This window comes from Syngnathus acus, chromosome 13 (assembly GCF_901709675.1).
Source record: "Syngnathus acus chromosome 13, fSynAcu1.2, whole genome shotgun sequence".
Taxonomy (NCBI): Eukaryota; Metazoa; Chordata; class Actinopteri; order Syngnathiformes; family Syngnathidae; genus Syngnathus; species Syngnathus acus.
The window spans coordinates 4,329,189-4,347,189 of record NC_051098.1 but is presented as its reverse complement, the minus strand read 5'-3'; the positions used below and the strand labels follow the sequence as shown (position 1 = coordinate 4,347,189).

The 18,001-nt window shown below is 40.4% G+C and overlaps 1 protein-coding gene across 2 annotated transcripts in view; it reads right to left on the bottom strand.

Annotated features, from left to right (window-relative positions):
* Positions 1 to 306: 306 nt before the first annotated feature.
* Positions 307 to 18,001, bottom strand: part of LOC119132968 (alpha-2-macroglobulin-like protein 1) — a 63,812-nt gene continuing 46,117 nt past the window's right edge. The window contains exons 16-36 of one of the 2 annotated variants that reach the window (XM_037268554.1): positions 16,792 to 16,989; positions 16,006 to 16,090; positions 15,529 to 15,685; positions 15,189 to 15,414; positions 13,967 to 14,093; positions 12,081 to 12,202; positions 11,810 to 11,861; positions 10,471 to 10,554; positions 10,197 to 10,373; positions 9,825 to 9,906; positions 8,081 to 8,237; positions 7,664 to 7,738; positions 6,036 to 6,198; positions 5,569 to 5,765; positions 5,271 to 5,486; positions 4,396 to 4,514; positions 3,773 to 3,863; positions 3,609 to 3,677; positions 1,679 to 1,784; positions 1,472 to 1,513; positions 307 to 864 (exon numbers count right to left, since the gene is read on the bottom strand). In XM_037268554.1, coding sequence (XP_037124449.1) covers positions 842 to 864; positions 1,472 to 1,513; positions 1,679 to 1,784; positions 3,609 to 3,677; positions 3,773 to 3,863; positions 4,396 to 4,514; positions 5,271 to 5,486; positions 5,569 to 5,765; positions 6,036 to 6,198; positions 7,664 to 7,738; positions 8,081 to 8,237; positions 9,825 to 9,906; positions 10,197 to 10,373; positions 10,471 to 10,554; positions 11,810 to 11,861; positions 12,081 to 12,202; positions 13,967 to 14,093; positions 15,189 to 15,414; positions 15,529 to 15,685; positions 16,006 to 16,090; positions 16,792 to 16,989 — 2,568 coding nt within the window. In that variant the 3' untranslated portion in view covers positions 307 to 841. The remainder of the gene's footprint in view (positions 865 to 1,471; positions 1,514 to 1,678; positions 1,785 to 3,608; positions 3,678 to 3,772; positions 3,864 to 4,395; positions 4,515 to 5,270; positions 5,487 to 5,568; positions 5,766 to 6,035; positions 6,199 to 7,663; positions 7,739 to 8,080; positions 8,238 to 9,824; positions 9,907 to 10,196; positions 10,374 to 10,470; positions 10,555 to 11,809; positions 11,862 to 12,080; positions 12,203 to 13,966; positions 14,094 to 15,188; positions 15,415 to 15,528; positions 15,686 to 16,005; positions 16,091 to 16,791; positions 16,990 to 18,001) is intronic. The other variant, XM_037268555.1, reaches the window with a different exon arrangement.

Below are 18,001 nucleotides of genomic sequence, written 5' to 3'. Positions count from 1 at the left end.
TTATTTATATAAAGGCCGGTCCGCGAAAATATTTCTGACACGTAACCGGTCCGTGGTGCAAAAAAGGTTGGGGACCACTGCCTTAGACAAGAGGGGGAATGCTTGCAGAGCCGCATCATTGAAGGACACGGCAGCCTCCATATCGCCCTCCTGCAGGGCAGGCCAAGGAGTTGCTGACATGACCAGCATGTTCACCAGCAGGACTGTGTAAGAAGGTCGTTAGTCACCAGACATTGATGATGAGGTCACAACGGAGTGCAAGGTGCCTGAATGGAAGTATGCTCCCAAAATGAATAAATGCCATTGTTTATTTTATTCTCCATTTTATTTCATGACTGTTACATTTGTGTATGGTACTGTATTGATGAATGTAATCTACTTTAAAAAAGAAAACTACAGAAATATTAAAACACCCATACCTCCACTAATACATAATGTTGTTTTTTTGTTTTTGTTTTATCAGTGTTTTTTTCCCTACAGATTGTTTTTTTTATACAGCTGTTGGTACCTTGTATGTATCTTGCTCCACTTTGAGTTAAAAACTAAAATTAGTCAATCCTATTGAAAGTGTTACAGAGCACGGTCTGATTTTCATGGTTCCAGTGGGTTAAAAGAGTTCAAAAAAGATTTCCAGTGTTGAGGTGAGGCAGCAAGAATTAATAAGTAAATTCAGATTTTTAAAATAAAGGAACACAGAGAGGCAAAGAACATTGTTTGCCATCGCAAGATTCCCTTTAAAATCAAAACATCAACGTTAGTAAAAGTAAGTAAAGACACATCTCCCAAGTTTGAGGAACATCTTATCTTCCAGATATTGATCTGCGTTGTCTCCTCTGTTCATTTAAAGGTTGTTGATGACGTCACCTGGAACGCAAAAATAATTTCCATTATTCTTCGGTTACTATGTATGGTCACGCAGTATATGTTGCAGAGCGTAACCAAAATGAATGATCCCCTTTTGATAATTATTACAATTTAATTTTATTGAAATTCAATTTTAAGCGTGGAACCTTGACATCAAACATATTTTCTATAGATCGCATCCATCCGTCCGTCCGTCCGTCCGTCCGTCCGTCCGTCCGTCCATCCATCCATCCATCCATCCATCCATCCATCCATCCATGTAAAAGCAGTAGATGTAGTGCCAAAATGACAAATTTTACATTGAATCCATGTGATGCGAGTCTGTATCGAAATCAGCTCATTACAGTCATGAGTAGACTCGGCAGCTTAACCCCTTATCATTTCTGTTTCGTGTGTTTACGCTGTCTGATTTAAGTGCTCGCTGAGCGTGCAGATATGATTGTACTTTAAAACGGTGGGCATTATTCAAATCTCCAGGAACTCACAGCCTGAGGTTATTCTGAATGAAATGCATTTCTTACGGCCTGGAACATTTTTTTCCTGTTGTTTGACTTTGGGGCTTCAATTTCCACTACAGTATACGATAAACAAGATCCATGTGACTTACTCTCTGCACAGGGGGATGTGTACTCTGTCACAGCTACATCACCTGCAAATATGATTAAGACAATCATAAGTGATCCGGAGAGAGGAAATTCAAGTTTCATCACAGAACAAGGTAAGGCAGCACACACAAGAATAAATGTTATAAAATGATGCCCTATAAAATTACATTAAGAAATAGGACAGACATTGTAACAGAAGAGGATCTTACTTGTCTGGTAGTAGTCGTACACCTTCACCACAGCTGCTTTCAAGTTCCTGACCGGCACGTCCTGTTCCAGTGTCATGCTGTAAAGCACCGTCTCACCTTTCTTTAGCTGCAAACAGAAACCACACTCCACTGAAGGGGTTTGCGCTTCTATTGTGGGCTATTTGGCTATTGTGGTAACAGAAATAGACTCAGTGGGGTCCATGCATGACATTGGCCGTTAAACTGCTTGATGTAGTAGGCCGTACATGTGACGCGGGCAGTTGGAGACCGCCTTTCCCTCCAGAGTGTGTGTCCTTGTACGGACCCCACCCCCCCAAGAAAAAATGACGGGAGTGCTATTAAGATATTTTTAAGATGAAAATGATTCTTCACTACATCCAGCCATCCATTTTGTGAACGGCTTTATCCTCACGAGGGTCGCAGGCGTGCTGGCAGTAGGCAGGATAAGCCCTTAACTGGTTGCCAGCCAACTGCAGGCAACATATAGACGAACAACCATTCACACTCAACGCCACACCCATGGGCAATTGGGAGCCCTTTATCGGCCTACCATGCATGTCTTTGGAATGTGGGAGTAAATGAGAACACGAAGGAAACTCACACAGACGTAGGAAGAACATGCAAATGCCACACAGGAGGGCCGGAGCCAGAATCGAACCCACAACCTCATTCAATAAATTTATTTCTACAATGATTCATAAGGATTGTCCCAGGCTGGTGCTTCACAACACCCGCGCCATAAACAAATTTTCCGAAGAGCCAGGGGGCACGGCAGGAACATGCAGTAAGGTATAGCGTCTACCAAATACACTACCTCGCTGAAGTAGACAATTGCCCCGCCATGAAAATGTGCCCATCAGACCGCAGTTTACGTTCTACATTACCGACTTGTCAGATAAGTCACAGGCGGAGCAACTTCATGCATTGAAATGTACAGAGGGGCGCGATACAACTCTACTCTTTACAGGTGAACTTAATTTGACTTATTTAAACTGTTTAATGCACTGTCCAATTTTCAATTCTTTTTGCACAACTTGCTCTTCTGTAACAAGGGTTTGAACAGCAAAATTCATGACACATAAATGGATCAATACATTCGCTGGTTCCAATAAAATTAATATTGAAAAAACTAAATTTATATGATACATAAATGAACTAATAGATTTCCTAATTAAACAATTGAGGTGGCACGGTGATCGACTGGTTAGCGCGTCCACCTCACAATGCAGAGCTTCCAGGTTTGAGTCCGACTCCCGCTTTCCTGTGTGGAGTTTACATGTTCTCCCCGTGCATGCGTGGGTTTCCTCTGGGTACTCCAATTTCCTCCCACATCCCCAAAACATGCATGGTAGGACAATTTAGGAGTCTAAATTTCCTCCCACATCCCAAAAACATGTTTGGTAGGCTGATTGAGCATTCCAAATTGCCCCTAGGTGTGAGTGCGAATGCGGATGGTTGTTTGTCTATGTGTGCCCTGCGATTAGCTGGCAACCAGTTCAGGGTGTCCCCCGCCTACAGCCCAAAGTCAGCTGGCTCGAGCACACCTGTGACCCTTGTGAGGATAGGCATTTCAGAAAATGGATAGATGGATGGACAACAATTGATCAGCAGTACTATTCCATTGCAAACAGGCTTCAAACAAGATATTTTTACAGCGGAGTGGCCACCAAGCGTAGAGTGTGTCACAGAGTGTCATCAGCAGGTTGTAATAGAAATGCCATCATTGGAAATTGTCATGGATCAAATGCCTGTTGTAAACTTTGGTGCCTAACTCTGACTTTGGCAGAGTGCAAGGGCTTTGTTGCAATGATTACACATTATAGTGGTTGCATTGTGCTTCAGTTTGAAATGCTTTTTAAGTTAGGAAGACCCACTTTGCTTTCAATTGAGTACATTTAATAGATGGAAAAAAAAAAAAAAACGTTCTTACCCCGTCCAAGTAGATGTTGATGTAACCTTCATCCAGGTCTACGCGCTTCACTGAGCGGTCATTCTTTAACTAGAGCATCACACAGTAGACTGCTCTCAGCGTAGTTCAAATGATAACAGTTGATACAGATATTTGATTGTTGAAGGAAACAAAAAAGAACTCACTGACTCCACAGAGCTTTTTTCCAAAATGTGTCCCGACAGGAGTTTGATGTTAACGATGACCATGTTCGTCTCCTCTCTCCTGCCTTGGTAACTGCAAACACATTTTTTACTCTTCAACTCTTGATTTTATGGTTGATTTTATGATGTGTCTTAAGGGACACAGCATCCATTAATTACAGACAAATGGGCTCAAAATGCTTTCAAGGGCTTTTGTGTGCATATGATCACAGGTGTCAAACTCAAGGCCCGGGGGCCAGATACGGCCCGCCACATCATTTTATGTGGCCCGCGAAGACAAATTGTGCATCAAATTCGTGTGTCATTACTAGAATTGCAAATTTTCTTCACTTTTAATAATATCTTTTTTTTTTAAATATTTGACCAGTTTTTACTCGTCTGATTTGAAAACGAGTTATTTGTCAGTCTGTTTTGTAGCTTTTACTGTATATAATATGAGGTGCTCATACATTTATTTGGGTTGACAGTCATAATGGCCCTCCGAAAGAAGCTATGACTACACTGCGGCCCGCGAAAAAAATGAGTTTGACACCCCTGCATATGATTATTCAACAAAATGTTAAATGACTAATGTGTTGAAACAGAAGACATTCAGACACACTTACCTGGCATGGACAAAGAGGATGAGCTGCGGCTTGCTAGAGTTGCACTTTGACATGGTGTTAGCTGAGATGTTGAAGGCGGAAAAGTCAGGAGGAGGGGGGATATTGTAATGCATGGAAATCTGGAAGGTGACAGGACCAATATGCTCTTAAAAAACACCGTTATCTCGCAAATGCACAAAGTTTAAACAAGACTATCAAACATCAGGGGTGTAGTAGGAATCAAATCACTACATGGCCCTCAATGTTCAATCTGTTCTAAATAAACCTAAATATTTAGCTTTAATAAGGGTTAAGTAATAAACCCTAAGAAAGTCATTTGTTCAGGGCCTTTTGCAGGGCCTTTCTAAGCAAAAACTTTTTTTTTACTTACATATTTATTATACGATACTGTATATGCAACTAAGAATTCCTTTAATGATAAACTAATGTCCATTTCCAATTAAAAAAACAGGACAATATTTCAAATTGACAGTGCACAAACAGTAAATTATTATAATTCAGTTCCTGGTTTGGTGGTCCATAATATGATAAAATAGGGATCTACCGATTGTTGTTTTCCATAGGCAAAGCATTTCTTTTAATTCAACCCAATTTAGTCATATTTCGAGTACTGCAGAAATGGGATAATATTTACTGTTGAGTATGTAAAGTGTTCTATATTTTTTGGGTGTTTTTTAATGGTATCACCACAGCAATGGAATGAGGTAAACGAGAAATGATCTCTTATGTCAGCCCTTGAGTATCTGGGCTCCGATTTTGGAACCACAATCATGCATGGCTAACATTAGGTAACTAACACATAGTTCTTGAGTATTAACCCAATATTTACCTTCTGGGATACAATTACAGATACAAAGCAAGAGGTGATGTAATACCTGTGCCAGAACACAGCTCGCTCCCTCGGCTTTAATGGCGTATTCCCCGGGAACATCGCTCAACTTCTCCTCCTGGTACAGGAGCCGATTGCTCTGGTCCACTACAAACTCCTTGTTCAGACCTCCTAATGATGTCACTGTCACTACAGTCCTGCCCTCAACGCTGTAAGTGGCAGCACCGTATTTCGCCAGTGCCTGGAGGGCGACCACAGTGTCCTGAGGAATACAGGAGGACAGAGTCAAGAAGTCTGCCCAGATGGTAGAAAATTCTTCCAATCCTGCTCGCAACTTTTCCTACCTGTGTGGAAGAGAAGCCTCCGTACGGATTTTGCTGCTGTGTGAGCCAAAACACAATGCTAGCACTATAGTCTAAACCAAAATCTGGCAGAGTAGGCCCGGAGAGGAGCGCCAGCAGCACATAGGAGGTGATCTCCACTTCCAGAGAATCCAGTCCTGTCCCAGAGGCCCCTGCTCGCTTCCAATGGCGGGTTCTCCCTGTCACAAGAACATTAGTAATCTAATTGCATCACATGGGGTAGCCAACAAACAATTCAATGATGAAGCCAACTGCAATAGAAACTACAGAATAGGGCAGCGTAAAAATTGCAATTCTAGAAAACTAGGCTTTGAATGATATTTTCAGAGCTACACTCGTGTTAATGATTGTAAATTTTAATTTAGTCCTGCACATACATATAGCTGTTTCCATGCAACAAAAATGAAACAAGATTTGAAAGTGATCCTGTGAGTAATGACGTGAGGTACCCATTGTACTGGACTGCTGGTGCAAGTAAGTGATGAGTTTCTTCCTCATCTCTTCTTCCCGAGCCAGGGTGAAGGTGTAAGACATCAGCGCTGTGGTGTACAAGTTATCCAGCTGGTTGGTTGCCTCCTTCAGACAGCCCAGACAATTCTCGATCACAGGATCCTGTCATAAAACAAACACAGAAATCTAAGGTCTCAACGGTGGGCTCACAAAATGACGGCTAAATGGATCTTTTTGAGTGAGAATTTATATGACAATCTGAGAAAGTTTCTCCTCACAAATTGGCAGCTAAACTGGGTGAAGATCCGAAGCCACTGTCAAGTAATAGGGAACACCAATTTAAAGCCAAAACGTGAACAAACAGCATTAAATCCTGATAAGCGGCACATACACAAAATTAAGCCTGGGCGAGTACTGATACCAGGAATTGGTACCGATACCAATCCCAGACTTATTTATTTCAAGACATCAGTAACCTCAACGGTACCAATACAGGTATTGTTCCCCCATTTTTCTAATCAGGCACTAGAAATTAGAAGAATAAGAAAAAAATCCCATTAATTTCATGAAATGTTAAGGAAAATTGAAATAATGGATTGATAGGTCTCTATTTAAAATGATCTGCAAGTGTTTTTTTTAGGGTGGGGTTGGGTTTATGTATAAAAGTAGTCGTGGTATCGGCAGTTAGTATCAGTGACCACTGTACTCAAGATTGAGTACTTGTATGTGCGCGCGCGCGCGTGTGTGTGTGCATGTGTGTTATTTTTAATGGCTTTGTGATAAAGTGCTGCCTCCACAAATGAAACTACAAGCTATGCTGTCTTTCTGGGAATTGTGGGTCAAATACGCTTCACAGTTACCTCGCCTTTTTAGACTATGGGCTCAAGAAGTCTATTCATCTTCCATTATAGATGGGTTATTGGTGGTTATTTGCTCAAGAAAGTGCATTGATAAATTTAAAGTTGTAAAGTCACTGTAATGTGTGATATTGTAGTATTTTGACAACAGCTTGTCACCAACCTGTTGTTAATTTGGTGAAAAATAATGCTTAGAAGTTGAAAAGAAATCAAATGGCTAACTTTGATGTAACCAGCAGAAACGTTGAACAAATACAAAAATAACCAAAAGATTTATGACATTTCCCCAATTTTATCAAATACCAATCACTCTTGCAGTGATATCGCATTTAACATTTACAACCATAAGCATCTTGCGTTATACTCTATGAAAGTTTGAAGAGGATCTGAGGGAATCGTGGCCAGGAGGGCGTAAACAATGAACAGCTAAAAACACAGCAGGCAAGGTGTGATTAACACAAAAATATCCACCTATGTTGCCACATTGAAAATGAAGACCCAGTAAAAACAACACAGGAGGTTTGCAGTCAACTGTTTGCAAAATAGGAGTGACGTCTGTAGTGTTCACAGCAGATCTGAATATACTGTGCCATATATGTCTAGCGCCCCTGGTGGTGAAGTGTGGGGGATCCGGTAAAGGGTTGGGGTACAACAGAGAACGGGGTTGCGAGTGCGGAGGTGGCAATAAAGTACAAGACGATCAACACATCCAAACGAGGCATCCTTCTTTTATTCTTTAATGGGACCCGGAGATATTAAGTCTGACTCACTTTAATGTCGGTGTCCAGTTCCAACAGGGCGGCGACGACGTAAGCCGTCAGGGACACATCGTCACTCACTCCTCCCTGAAGGGATATTGAAACATGCATGCATTCATACATTTACAGGGTTGGGAGGGTTACTATTAAAATGCATTCCGGTACTGTTACTCGTTAGTTACCTATTAAATAATGTAGGACGTAAATTAATCCAAGTACCATAATATCAATATAATGTAACTTGCATAATTTTAATTACTTTTGGATTCCTCTATTACAAAATATACAAATTAAGCCAAAATAAAATAAATATTGCTAACATATGTATAACATACAACAGATAATTGATTACTTAATTTCAGTTTGTTTTCGGTTCAGCCCAAAGACAGGCTCTTATAACCACAACTGGTTATAAGCTGGCGTCATCACCTTCATGCCATTGTGGAAGAGTTTCCCCACAGATCTGATGCAGCCATCACGCCCCTGGTTTGAGTACAACCACTTTTTGGCATCCAAGATGTGCTTGGGATCAACAAAGATGTAAGGCCGCGCTCCACCAAATGACTTCATCACAAAGGAGGTCAGCCTAGACAGAGACACACACACTTTTAAAAACAAATCAAAGCACAGAGTCCCTGTGGCGATAGCCCCAAAATGAACCCAGCCATAGGACAATTACGTAATGATCTTGTGTGTAATATGAAGCCTCTGGGCTACAAGAGAGTTCAGCTGAATCAGACAGAGAGCAGCAACATTTTTGAGTACAAACAAAATTATTCACAACATCAATTAAATGTCGTAATGTGACACTCCAATATCGTTATGATTGCAGAAAATATTCAAAGAGAAATGAACAGAAATAGTACTTGAAATCAGTGTTAGGTTTAAAGGTAGATCGGTTTTTGCACGATGTTTAAGGGTAGATCGGTTTTTGCACAGTGTTAGTAAATAGGTAAAAGTGTAGAAATGTAGAGGGAGGCCATGAGGCAATAAAAGACAAAAAAGAAATCCTCCTTTTTTAACGCATGCTTGGTCCCTTGAAAGGTGCCATGTAATTGTAAAGTTATGTTATTGGGATTATTTGTTCATATAAAACCCTTGTAAACCTGTCTGACGTGATGAGCGCAGTCAAAGTTGTTTTGCCCACATTACATTGGCTCCTTCATGCAAGCTGTTTTCTCCAATCTTTTGTGGTAAATATTAATGTGATTGGACGCTTGAGTCCTTGTTCCCAATAACAGCCACCCCCATACATGCTCACCAAGTGCCAAACTGCCCAGCATTCTTTTAGCAAAACCAAAGCGTTTGTTAAATCCCCCCAGGCGATGTGCTTTAAGCCCATTAAGAGCAAATATTAACATTTTCTGGCAGCAGCCTCGTAAAGTAAATGGCTAAAATGTTTTCTGGTGCCCAAAAAAGAAAGATGTGTGTGCATTATGCCTTCCTTGGCTGCCATTTCTGGTTTCGTATCAAATTAAGCGTGAACTTTAAGCTGAATAAAGTCACCGTCAAACAAAGCACTAAGTACTTAAAATGTTCTGTAACATCTGATGCAACTGCACCGAATTGTGTGTTACATCATTTATTCTGGTATTTTTGGCCTTTTCAGATCATCATCAACATTGATTGTGACACCAGTGACAGGCTCAAATACACTCTAAATATTATTGTGACAGAAAATAAAAGTGAACTACTGGCAAAGGAATTAATCAAACTTTTCAATTATCCACAATGTAATAGCAGGCATCTCTAGGCAATTTATATTAAAAACAGATTGATAAACATTCCATACACACATGAAGTAAATTTCATACATGGTGGAAACCTCAAGGGTGAAATCATGCACGAATTTACTTCTTTTTGTATGAGTGATACCATCATAAGGGAACCAATGTTGAATAGTCAAATATTTATACGTACATTTCATTAAGATTAGTTGTGCTTAGTTCATTGTTTATATACATTCTCCCAAAATATCCCTCAACATTCTATTTTGTATTCATAATACTTATTTGTTTTATTGTTTTATTTTAACTGTTTTGTGCTTTTTATCATCCAGGTGCTCGAAAACTGTTTCCACAACTCAGACAGTGTTTCTTATTTTTGATCCCCCAAATACGAATTATTTTAAATTGTTGAGACAAAACACCTTCCACCCTGCTTTCCAACTTACCAGGTGTTGCCAGACGCGTCGCTCTTCCCAAAGGCGCTGTAAGAGCCATCGTCATGCTTGTAGGTGAGCTCCCTTTGGTATCCTAGAACACACCCGTCAAATTCTCTATGGCAGCCACGCACATATATGCCCTAACCGATTTGTGCTTCATTCATGCAAATGCATGTTTGACGCACACATCTAATCTTTGTAGGCTACGAGAATTTGTGCATAAAAGTTAAAAACAACTAGTAGGTTAAAACTACCTTCTGTTATTTTATTTATCAGTTTTGTCAGAAAAATCTAAGTTGCATCTTACTGTCCCATTTTACTTTCCATTTTTGACAGTCTTGTTTTACGAGTCCCTCTTCAGTGCTGGGAATGCTGACTCACCGCTCTTGAGGAAGTGTGTTGCCTTGTCTTGAATCTCAGTAGTCAGTTGGCCTGTGCTTTTCAGATAGTTGAGAATGTAGATGTTGGGCGCAAACAGCAACATGTTCTGCTCCCCACAGCCATATGGCATTGCCAGGAGTTGGTCCAGGTTCTTAATGGCTCGGCCCATCAGGTCACCTTCGGTCAAATAATCTCATTAGGGAGGTTTCTATGAAGAGTAGGGCTAGAAACATGCAGTCCAACTCCGAGAGTGTAAACAAAAGATATTTTTTACCAAGTACAGAGACGGTGGCTCTGGCAGATCCCGCAACAAACAGCTCTGGCATCAGAAGGGAGATTTTCTTTTCCACTGGTCCCTCTGCCAACAAAAAGTATACAAGAAGAATGAGCATCATCATTTAAATACATACTACCCACTTGTGCTTTGATAGCCTATTAAATACCTACAAGTCAGTCTCTACAGAACCCATCTCCAACGTGAGATCTACCAAATGACATTATATTTATGTCCATCCATCCATCCATCCATCCATCCATCCATCCATCCATCCATCCATCCATCCATCCATCCATCCATCCATCCATCCATCCATCCATCCATCCATCCATCCATCCATCCATCCATCCATCCATCCATCCATCCATCTTCTATACTGCTTGTCCTCACAGAGGTCAGGGGCATGCTGGAGCCTATCCCAGCCGTCATCGGGCAGTGGGCGGGGGACACCCTGAACCGGTTGCCAGCCAATCGCAGGGCACACAGAGACAAACAACCATCTGCACTTGCACTCACACCTAGGGCCAATTTGGAGTGCTCAATCGGCCTACCAATCATGTTTTGGGGTGTAAACCGGAGTGCCTGGAGAAAACCCACGTGGGCACGGGGAGGACATGCAAACTCCACACAGGGAGCTGGAATCGAACCCGCACCGTCCTAACTGTGAGGCTGATATGCTAATTATTTGTTCCTAATTGCTAATTGACATGCTGATTGTTTTATTTCTTTGGATTGTGTGTTACCCACAAATAAATGTACAGCAGAGTGAAACTAATTTCAATTACTACAGTAAATAATAACAGTGAATTTCAAGAAGAATCTTCACAATCTAAGATTTGGAAAATTTCATTAAGATTTTATTTCCTCTGGATTCAAAAGGACAAATTAATTTGATCTGATGAGATCATAATAGGATCCTCCATATTAAATTAATACAGCAACTACTTGCGCAACCTGCATTTGTGCTTTGCCAAAGCAAATTGTGCTCATATCAGATGAGACTCGTCAGTGATATGAGCATCTGAAGAACTTAACTGTATCTATGGTTTTCCCTTTGTGTTTTTCTTTATTGTGAGGATTCTCCTGATTATTCGATGTGAAGACATGATTGAATAGCAAGTAAAACCAAAGTTACAAGTTCGTCAAAGTTAATAAAATTTTTTAGAAATGATCTTGAGAAAATACAAACCTTGACCATGACAATACTTATTTTTGATATGTAGTGGGAAAAAATGACAGCAACAGAATAATAGCAAACTCTTATGTTGGTAAAACAAAGAGCTCCTAAACAGTGTACAGCAAGACTTTCTGGACAATTTCTAGGTGTAAAACGTACCTGCAGGACAGAGGAGGGCATTGTGACTGACTGACTGAGGTGTTCCTTCAGCCTACAAAAGCAACAAACATGGAAAATGTTCAACTCAAACAATTTAGACAACACAGCATGCCAAATTCAACACACAACATGGTTCAAGGTTCCACAAAAGGCTGATGATTCTCCCCTGACCTCTTTTGTAGTCTGTGTTTAGTGCAATGAACGGGTTCATGAACTTTCGTTCATTGAACGCATTCAGGTACAACATTGGTTGCGTGTGACCAGTACTGACCTCCACCAGCAGGCTGCGGACCACAGTGTCAATACGGCCCACTTCAGGGACAGAAGTCACCTCGTTGCCACACAGCATGTTTGTCTTGAGGGCCTCAGCGCTCACCTTCACATCGATTTTGCCTGTATGCAAACAAACAGTCGTATTCCGAGGTCAGGTAAGGAGGGCTTTGACAAATTTACCGTGAACAGCTTTCCAGACTAATTTATTTATAGCTTTTATCCCCCACACCTCCTCAAAATTCCGCTTTTCTCGCCCGGATTCCGGTCTTATTTGCTTTCATTAATCCCCATTTGTTTCCTTATAATACACGCTCTGCCCATACCAAATTATCTCCCACCCCCTCCCGTGTCTTTCACAGCCCAAAATTGTTCTCACTAAGGCCAAGTACAGATCAGCCCCTGAGGGAGCGGTTTCCAAGTGTTTCATCAGTGATGCTACCTGACGTGTTAGTACAAGTGATTGTCAGCACGCCTCGAAGAGGAGATGGAGCAGCACGATTTGACACTCAACAAAGCCTCGTCGCTGCTTGATGGAAGCAATTAAAATTCCTTAGCTTTCATGCCAGCTAGTGTTCCAAAAACAGTGTTTGTACCATAATCCATCTAGTTTTGGTTTCGCATTGTCATTCCATTTCATTTCACTAAGTTTAAAACACATTTTACTGTCTTCCCAGGGGTAAAGCTTAAAATACTGTAAACATTGCATGGATGACATTCATTCATTTACAGTTTTTTTTTCAATGGATCAACTCAATGTGAAATATTTCAAATGTAACGTCTTACTTTACCGTAATTTTCGAACTATAAGACACTACTTTTTGCACAAGCTTTGAACCCTGCGGCTTAGCTATAGTCCAGTGTGTGTTATCTATGAATCTTTCAGATTTTTATGATATTGTATGAGGATTTGTTTTGGTAATACAGGTAATAGAAATGAGGACATTTCATTTAAAACACCTGTGGCTATAAATGAACAAAACAGGATTTCCCCCTGTTGTGTGGCTACACAGGGACGTAATATGTAGATGTGATATGTAGAACCGATGAACCAAACAGAGGATATTACGTTTTACGTCAAACACGTAGGAGCGGTAAACCAATCAGAGAAGTGTACATAATGCGTAGAGTACGTACCTCCGCCGCAAATAATGAATAAATACTATCGATTTCTGCAAAGAAAACAGCATTAAGACCCTCTAAAATGGCATCGACCAAGAGACATGCTTACAAGGCACAATCCAAGCATTCTGGAAAGCCGGAATCATAGAGCAACGTGACAACAACGAGACAATGACAAGAGGGAACTTGGTATATTTAATGGCAAACTTGCCCTACTATTTCATTCGGATACAGAGAATGAGGACTTTGATGGATTTGCGTATGAAGGTTGATTAACAATAATGTCAGTACAGTAGAGTACATGGTTAAATCCTAGAATAAAGTACAACCGAACTCACGTTCTTGTTCCCGTGACATTTTTGGTTCACTGTAAGCCATGGCAAGGCCTGTGTGTGAATTAAGTACAGAAAAGCCCCCGCAACTAAGTTTGCACCTTTTAATTTGAAGTGCCTTATGGTGCGGAAAATACGGTAATCCACTTTTGTGTTATCTAGAGTCACTGTGCATTTTGGCTCTATAAATGTACTTTTCCTCAGTTATACAATAATTTGGAGACTGTCCACAACTTCTTAATCTCCTGTCTCATATAGCATCTGCAATTTTTTCATATTCTTCCTTGTTTTCAAACAGTTATTCAATCATAAAATTGTTAGATAATTGTAAGCTAATGCATACATACATATTCAGTCAGATAGAATGAAGTAACACATAACAGTATTAAGAACACAGTAGTTAAATGTTTTTAAGTGAGGTAATCATTCTTACCAAGGGTAGTTGGGGTGACAATCCAAGAGAAGGTTCTGCTGTCCTCACTGCATAGACACATGTTGTATTGACAGTCGTCACAATTTCTGAAGGTATACGTGTCAGACTGGGCCAGTGTAACTTTCACCTGTAGATCCACACAAGAAAAATTCTGTCAGCAAACCATTACAGAATATATCACTTTTTTTTCAGAAGGATCTGAAGTGGGGGAAGAAAGCAGTTAAAATACACATTTACAGCATTAATACTAAATCTGTCACTATTGAAAAGTATTTTTTTGAATCAATTACTCTATTGCAGGGGCGTCAAACTCATTTTTGTCGCGGGCCGCATTGTAGTCATAGTTTCCTGCGGAGGGCCGTTATGACTGTCAACCCAAATAAATGTATGAACGCCTCATATTATATACAATGTAAGCTACAAAACAAACTGACAAATAATTCGATTTCAAATCAGACTAGTGAAAACTTATAGTTTAAAAAGAAGATTTTCAAAAGTGCGGACAATTTGCAATTTTAGTAATGACATGAATTTGATGCAAATATGTCTTCGCGGGCCACATAAAATGATGTGGCGGGTCGTATCTGGCCCCGGGCCTTGAGTTTGACACTGGTGCTCTATTGATTATTATTTACTTAAATATAATTATTAATTAATTCAAATTATATGTGCAATGCGCAAACCACATGAGATATCTGGGCTGTTCTCCCAATGCAACTTTTGACTACAAAAGTAGGTGATCAGGACAGACATGCCAGTTTCCATACAAACATTCATTCGTCCTCTGAACCGCTTCTCTTCACGAGGGTCGCAGGTGTGCTGGAGCCTATCTCAGCTGTCATCGGGCAGTTGGTGTGGGACACTTTGAACTGATTGCCAGGCAATCGCAAGGCACACATAGACGAACAACCATTCGCACTAACAACCACACCTACGGGCAATTTGGAGTGGTCAATCGGCCTATTGTGCAAGTTTTTGGAATGTGGGAGAAAACGGGAGTCCCCGAAGGAAACCCATGCAGGTACGGGGAGTACATGCAAACTCCACACAGGCAGGCTGGAGCCGGACTCGAACCCTGCACTTCTGAACTGTGAGGCGGGCGTGCTTACCAGAGCACCACCATACAAACCAAATTAGAATTATTTCTATTCAGTATTCATAAGGTCCCATTACAACCAGGTGTTACATGATAATATTTCGTTAACAAGTCATTGATATTTACCATGATGCATTTAGAGAGATAGTTGAAGACAGTGGCTTTTAGAATAAACACTTCCCCACGGATGACAGAGTAAGGCAGTGTCAGACTGACAAAGAAGGGCTGGAACGCTGTCAGCGCAGTGGTGGGCGCCACACCGAAGCCCACAGAGGAGACGCAGAAAGCTCCAGCGGCCCACTTGGTGATGGAGTCTGGGACCGTCTTCTCCACATTCACGGTACCCTGGTCTCTATACTCACGCAAGCCAGGACAATTAACAGGTTGCTTTGAGCTCAAACAAGACTGGGACGTTTAGTATTTCAAACTGTCAAGTTTTGAATATCTGCCATCTGAACATATTTACCCAACAGGAACTAAGTCCCAGATCCACGTTTCTGGGAAGAAAGTCCTAATGGCCTCCTTCTTCTTCTCCTTCATAGTTTTCTGCTGAGTTGTCTCGACAATATCAGAGACCCGCATCACATTAAAGGCCATGGAAATCGGAGAATCTACGACATCTTCTGGGAAGACATAAAAAATTACTTTACCATGAATCAGCTGCAGAAACACACTGTCATTATGTTTGGATGAACAAAGAACCATATTGGTGTAAATTAGGGCCACATTTTCACAGTCAGAGAAATGAATCACTCCCCTTACACAGAAAACCAGAGTGCTTCCGAAGAATAAAATTCATTAAATTTAAAACAAGATAGACTTCAGGTGCCATGCTATAGTTATGGAATTCATGAACAAAAAATATGTGTTCTAATGAGCAGCAGCTTGTGCAAGAAGCTCACGAAATTGTGGGAGATAAAAGAATATCCTGTAATAAACATACCATCATAATAATACCCAAATCTTTCTAGTAGGCAGTCTTGGGGTTTCTTCACATCAGAATTTGTCACAAGCTTGACTCCAATCTCCTGAAATAGAGAGAAACATTTGTCAAGCCACAAAACATTAACAACAAAACTACTGCTTCTACTACGAATTATTCTTCTACACCAAGAACATCTACCTTGTCAAAACAATCTCGAGGGAAAAAAAATTAGAATTATATTTTGTTAGAAGATTCGATAAAAGTTTCTTTTTCTTTTTTAAATTTCTAATTTTCAAGATAAAATCTTGGCTCTTCCAGTTCGCTGGAGTTCCTTCCACAGATGTGAAAGTTTGAAATCTGTGTGTGTGAAACTGTGTGGCATTTGTTTCAAAACTAAATAAGTGTCCCACAAGCTCTATACTATAATGCCATGCTTGATGACACATGCCTTAAAAATAAAGCAGACCAGTCAATAGTACCGTATTTTCCGCACTATAAGGCGCACCTAAAAACCTCCAATTTTCTCTTTAAGCCGACAGTGCGCCTTATAATCAGGTGCACCTTATATATGGACCAATATTGAGCCACTACAGCAGGCGTGTTCAAAGTCAGGCCCGCGGGCCAAATGTATATATCTTATATATGGACAAAGTTTTAAAATGGGCCATTCACTGAAGGTGCGCCTTATAATCCGGTGCGCCTTATATGTGGAAAAAGTTTTAAAATGGGCCATTCATTGAAGGTGCGCTTTATAATCCGGTGCGCCTTATAGTGCGGAAAATACGGTACATCGTGTCGCCTTACTTTAAAGATGCTAAAAACATCATCCTTCTGGTCGGTTGGTCCAAAGTAAAGTGAGCGCTTGCTCCTCCCTTCCTCTACATCCACCAACATCTCAGGCTCAGGCTGTGGCATGGGCTTAGGGAAGCAGGGATATGGCTCATAGTCTTCAATCTCATGCGAGTAGCCTGACAGCTTCTGCAGAGGCAGCTGATTGTACACCTACACAGAGTTAACCACAATATTATCAACAAGGTTCTAAATCTTTTTTTTTTTTCTTATCACCAGCCAATGTACATAGAAGGCGAACAGCAAGATAGTGTAGAAAGGGTTGGGTATCCTTTGAATTTGAATGATTCCAATTCCTTGTTTTGATTCAGAGCACAAACAATTCTCGATTTCGATTCATTTTGTGGAGTCCAAACTACGTCCATTAATTTTTAGTGGCTCACAGAACAGACTAAAACAAATTCACGGCCCGGCCCGTCTCATTTGCCTACATTCTACTACGATACAGCACTAATACTATACTTACTATCATTTACGATACTTACGACTACTACTATACTTATTACTACTGTGAAAGTTACTTACACTAACTTTCACATTGCGTGACATGGCAGGAGAACAGAAGAAGTAAATTGTCATCCGTCACTTTATCAACCAATCAGTCTAAATCCGATAAAGCCACGGGCTATGCCAAACATTTGAAAAATCATAATGTTTTGCTCTATTACCTTGTTGCTTTTTCCAATGATACAGTATACATAAAAATCTATAATATATGTACATACTTAAAAATGATGCATTAGAAATAACACGATTTGGGTTAAAAATTGCACCAACCCAATTTGTTGCGTCGAATTGACCCAACTTCCTGGGTCGGTCCAATTTTCAAACCAGCAGTTTTAAGGGTTTGTATTATAGCTTCACATATTTTATGTGCACTGGTGTGAAAGCAGCCCTTCCCTCCTTTGATTGTCCATATGTGGGCCTTTAATGTTGGGACAATCCTACTTTCCAATTTTGGATGACCTCAACTCCACTAGTCTACAAATGCACTTGTATTAACGTTGTAATCTTTTAATTAATTTTACCATGAATTTCTTATATGGTTATTTTTAACCAGTTTTAATAATTAACTTGAATTAAAAGTTAAGATTGTTTTACTTTTACGAGAGCTTTATTTTTGAAAACCCCATGAAAATAAAGTCACAGCTGTGTGTAAATGATC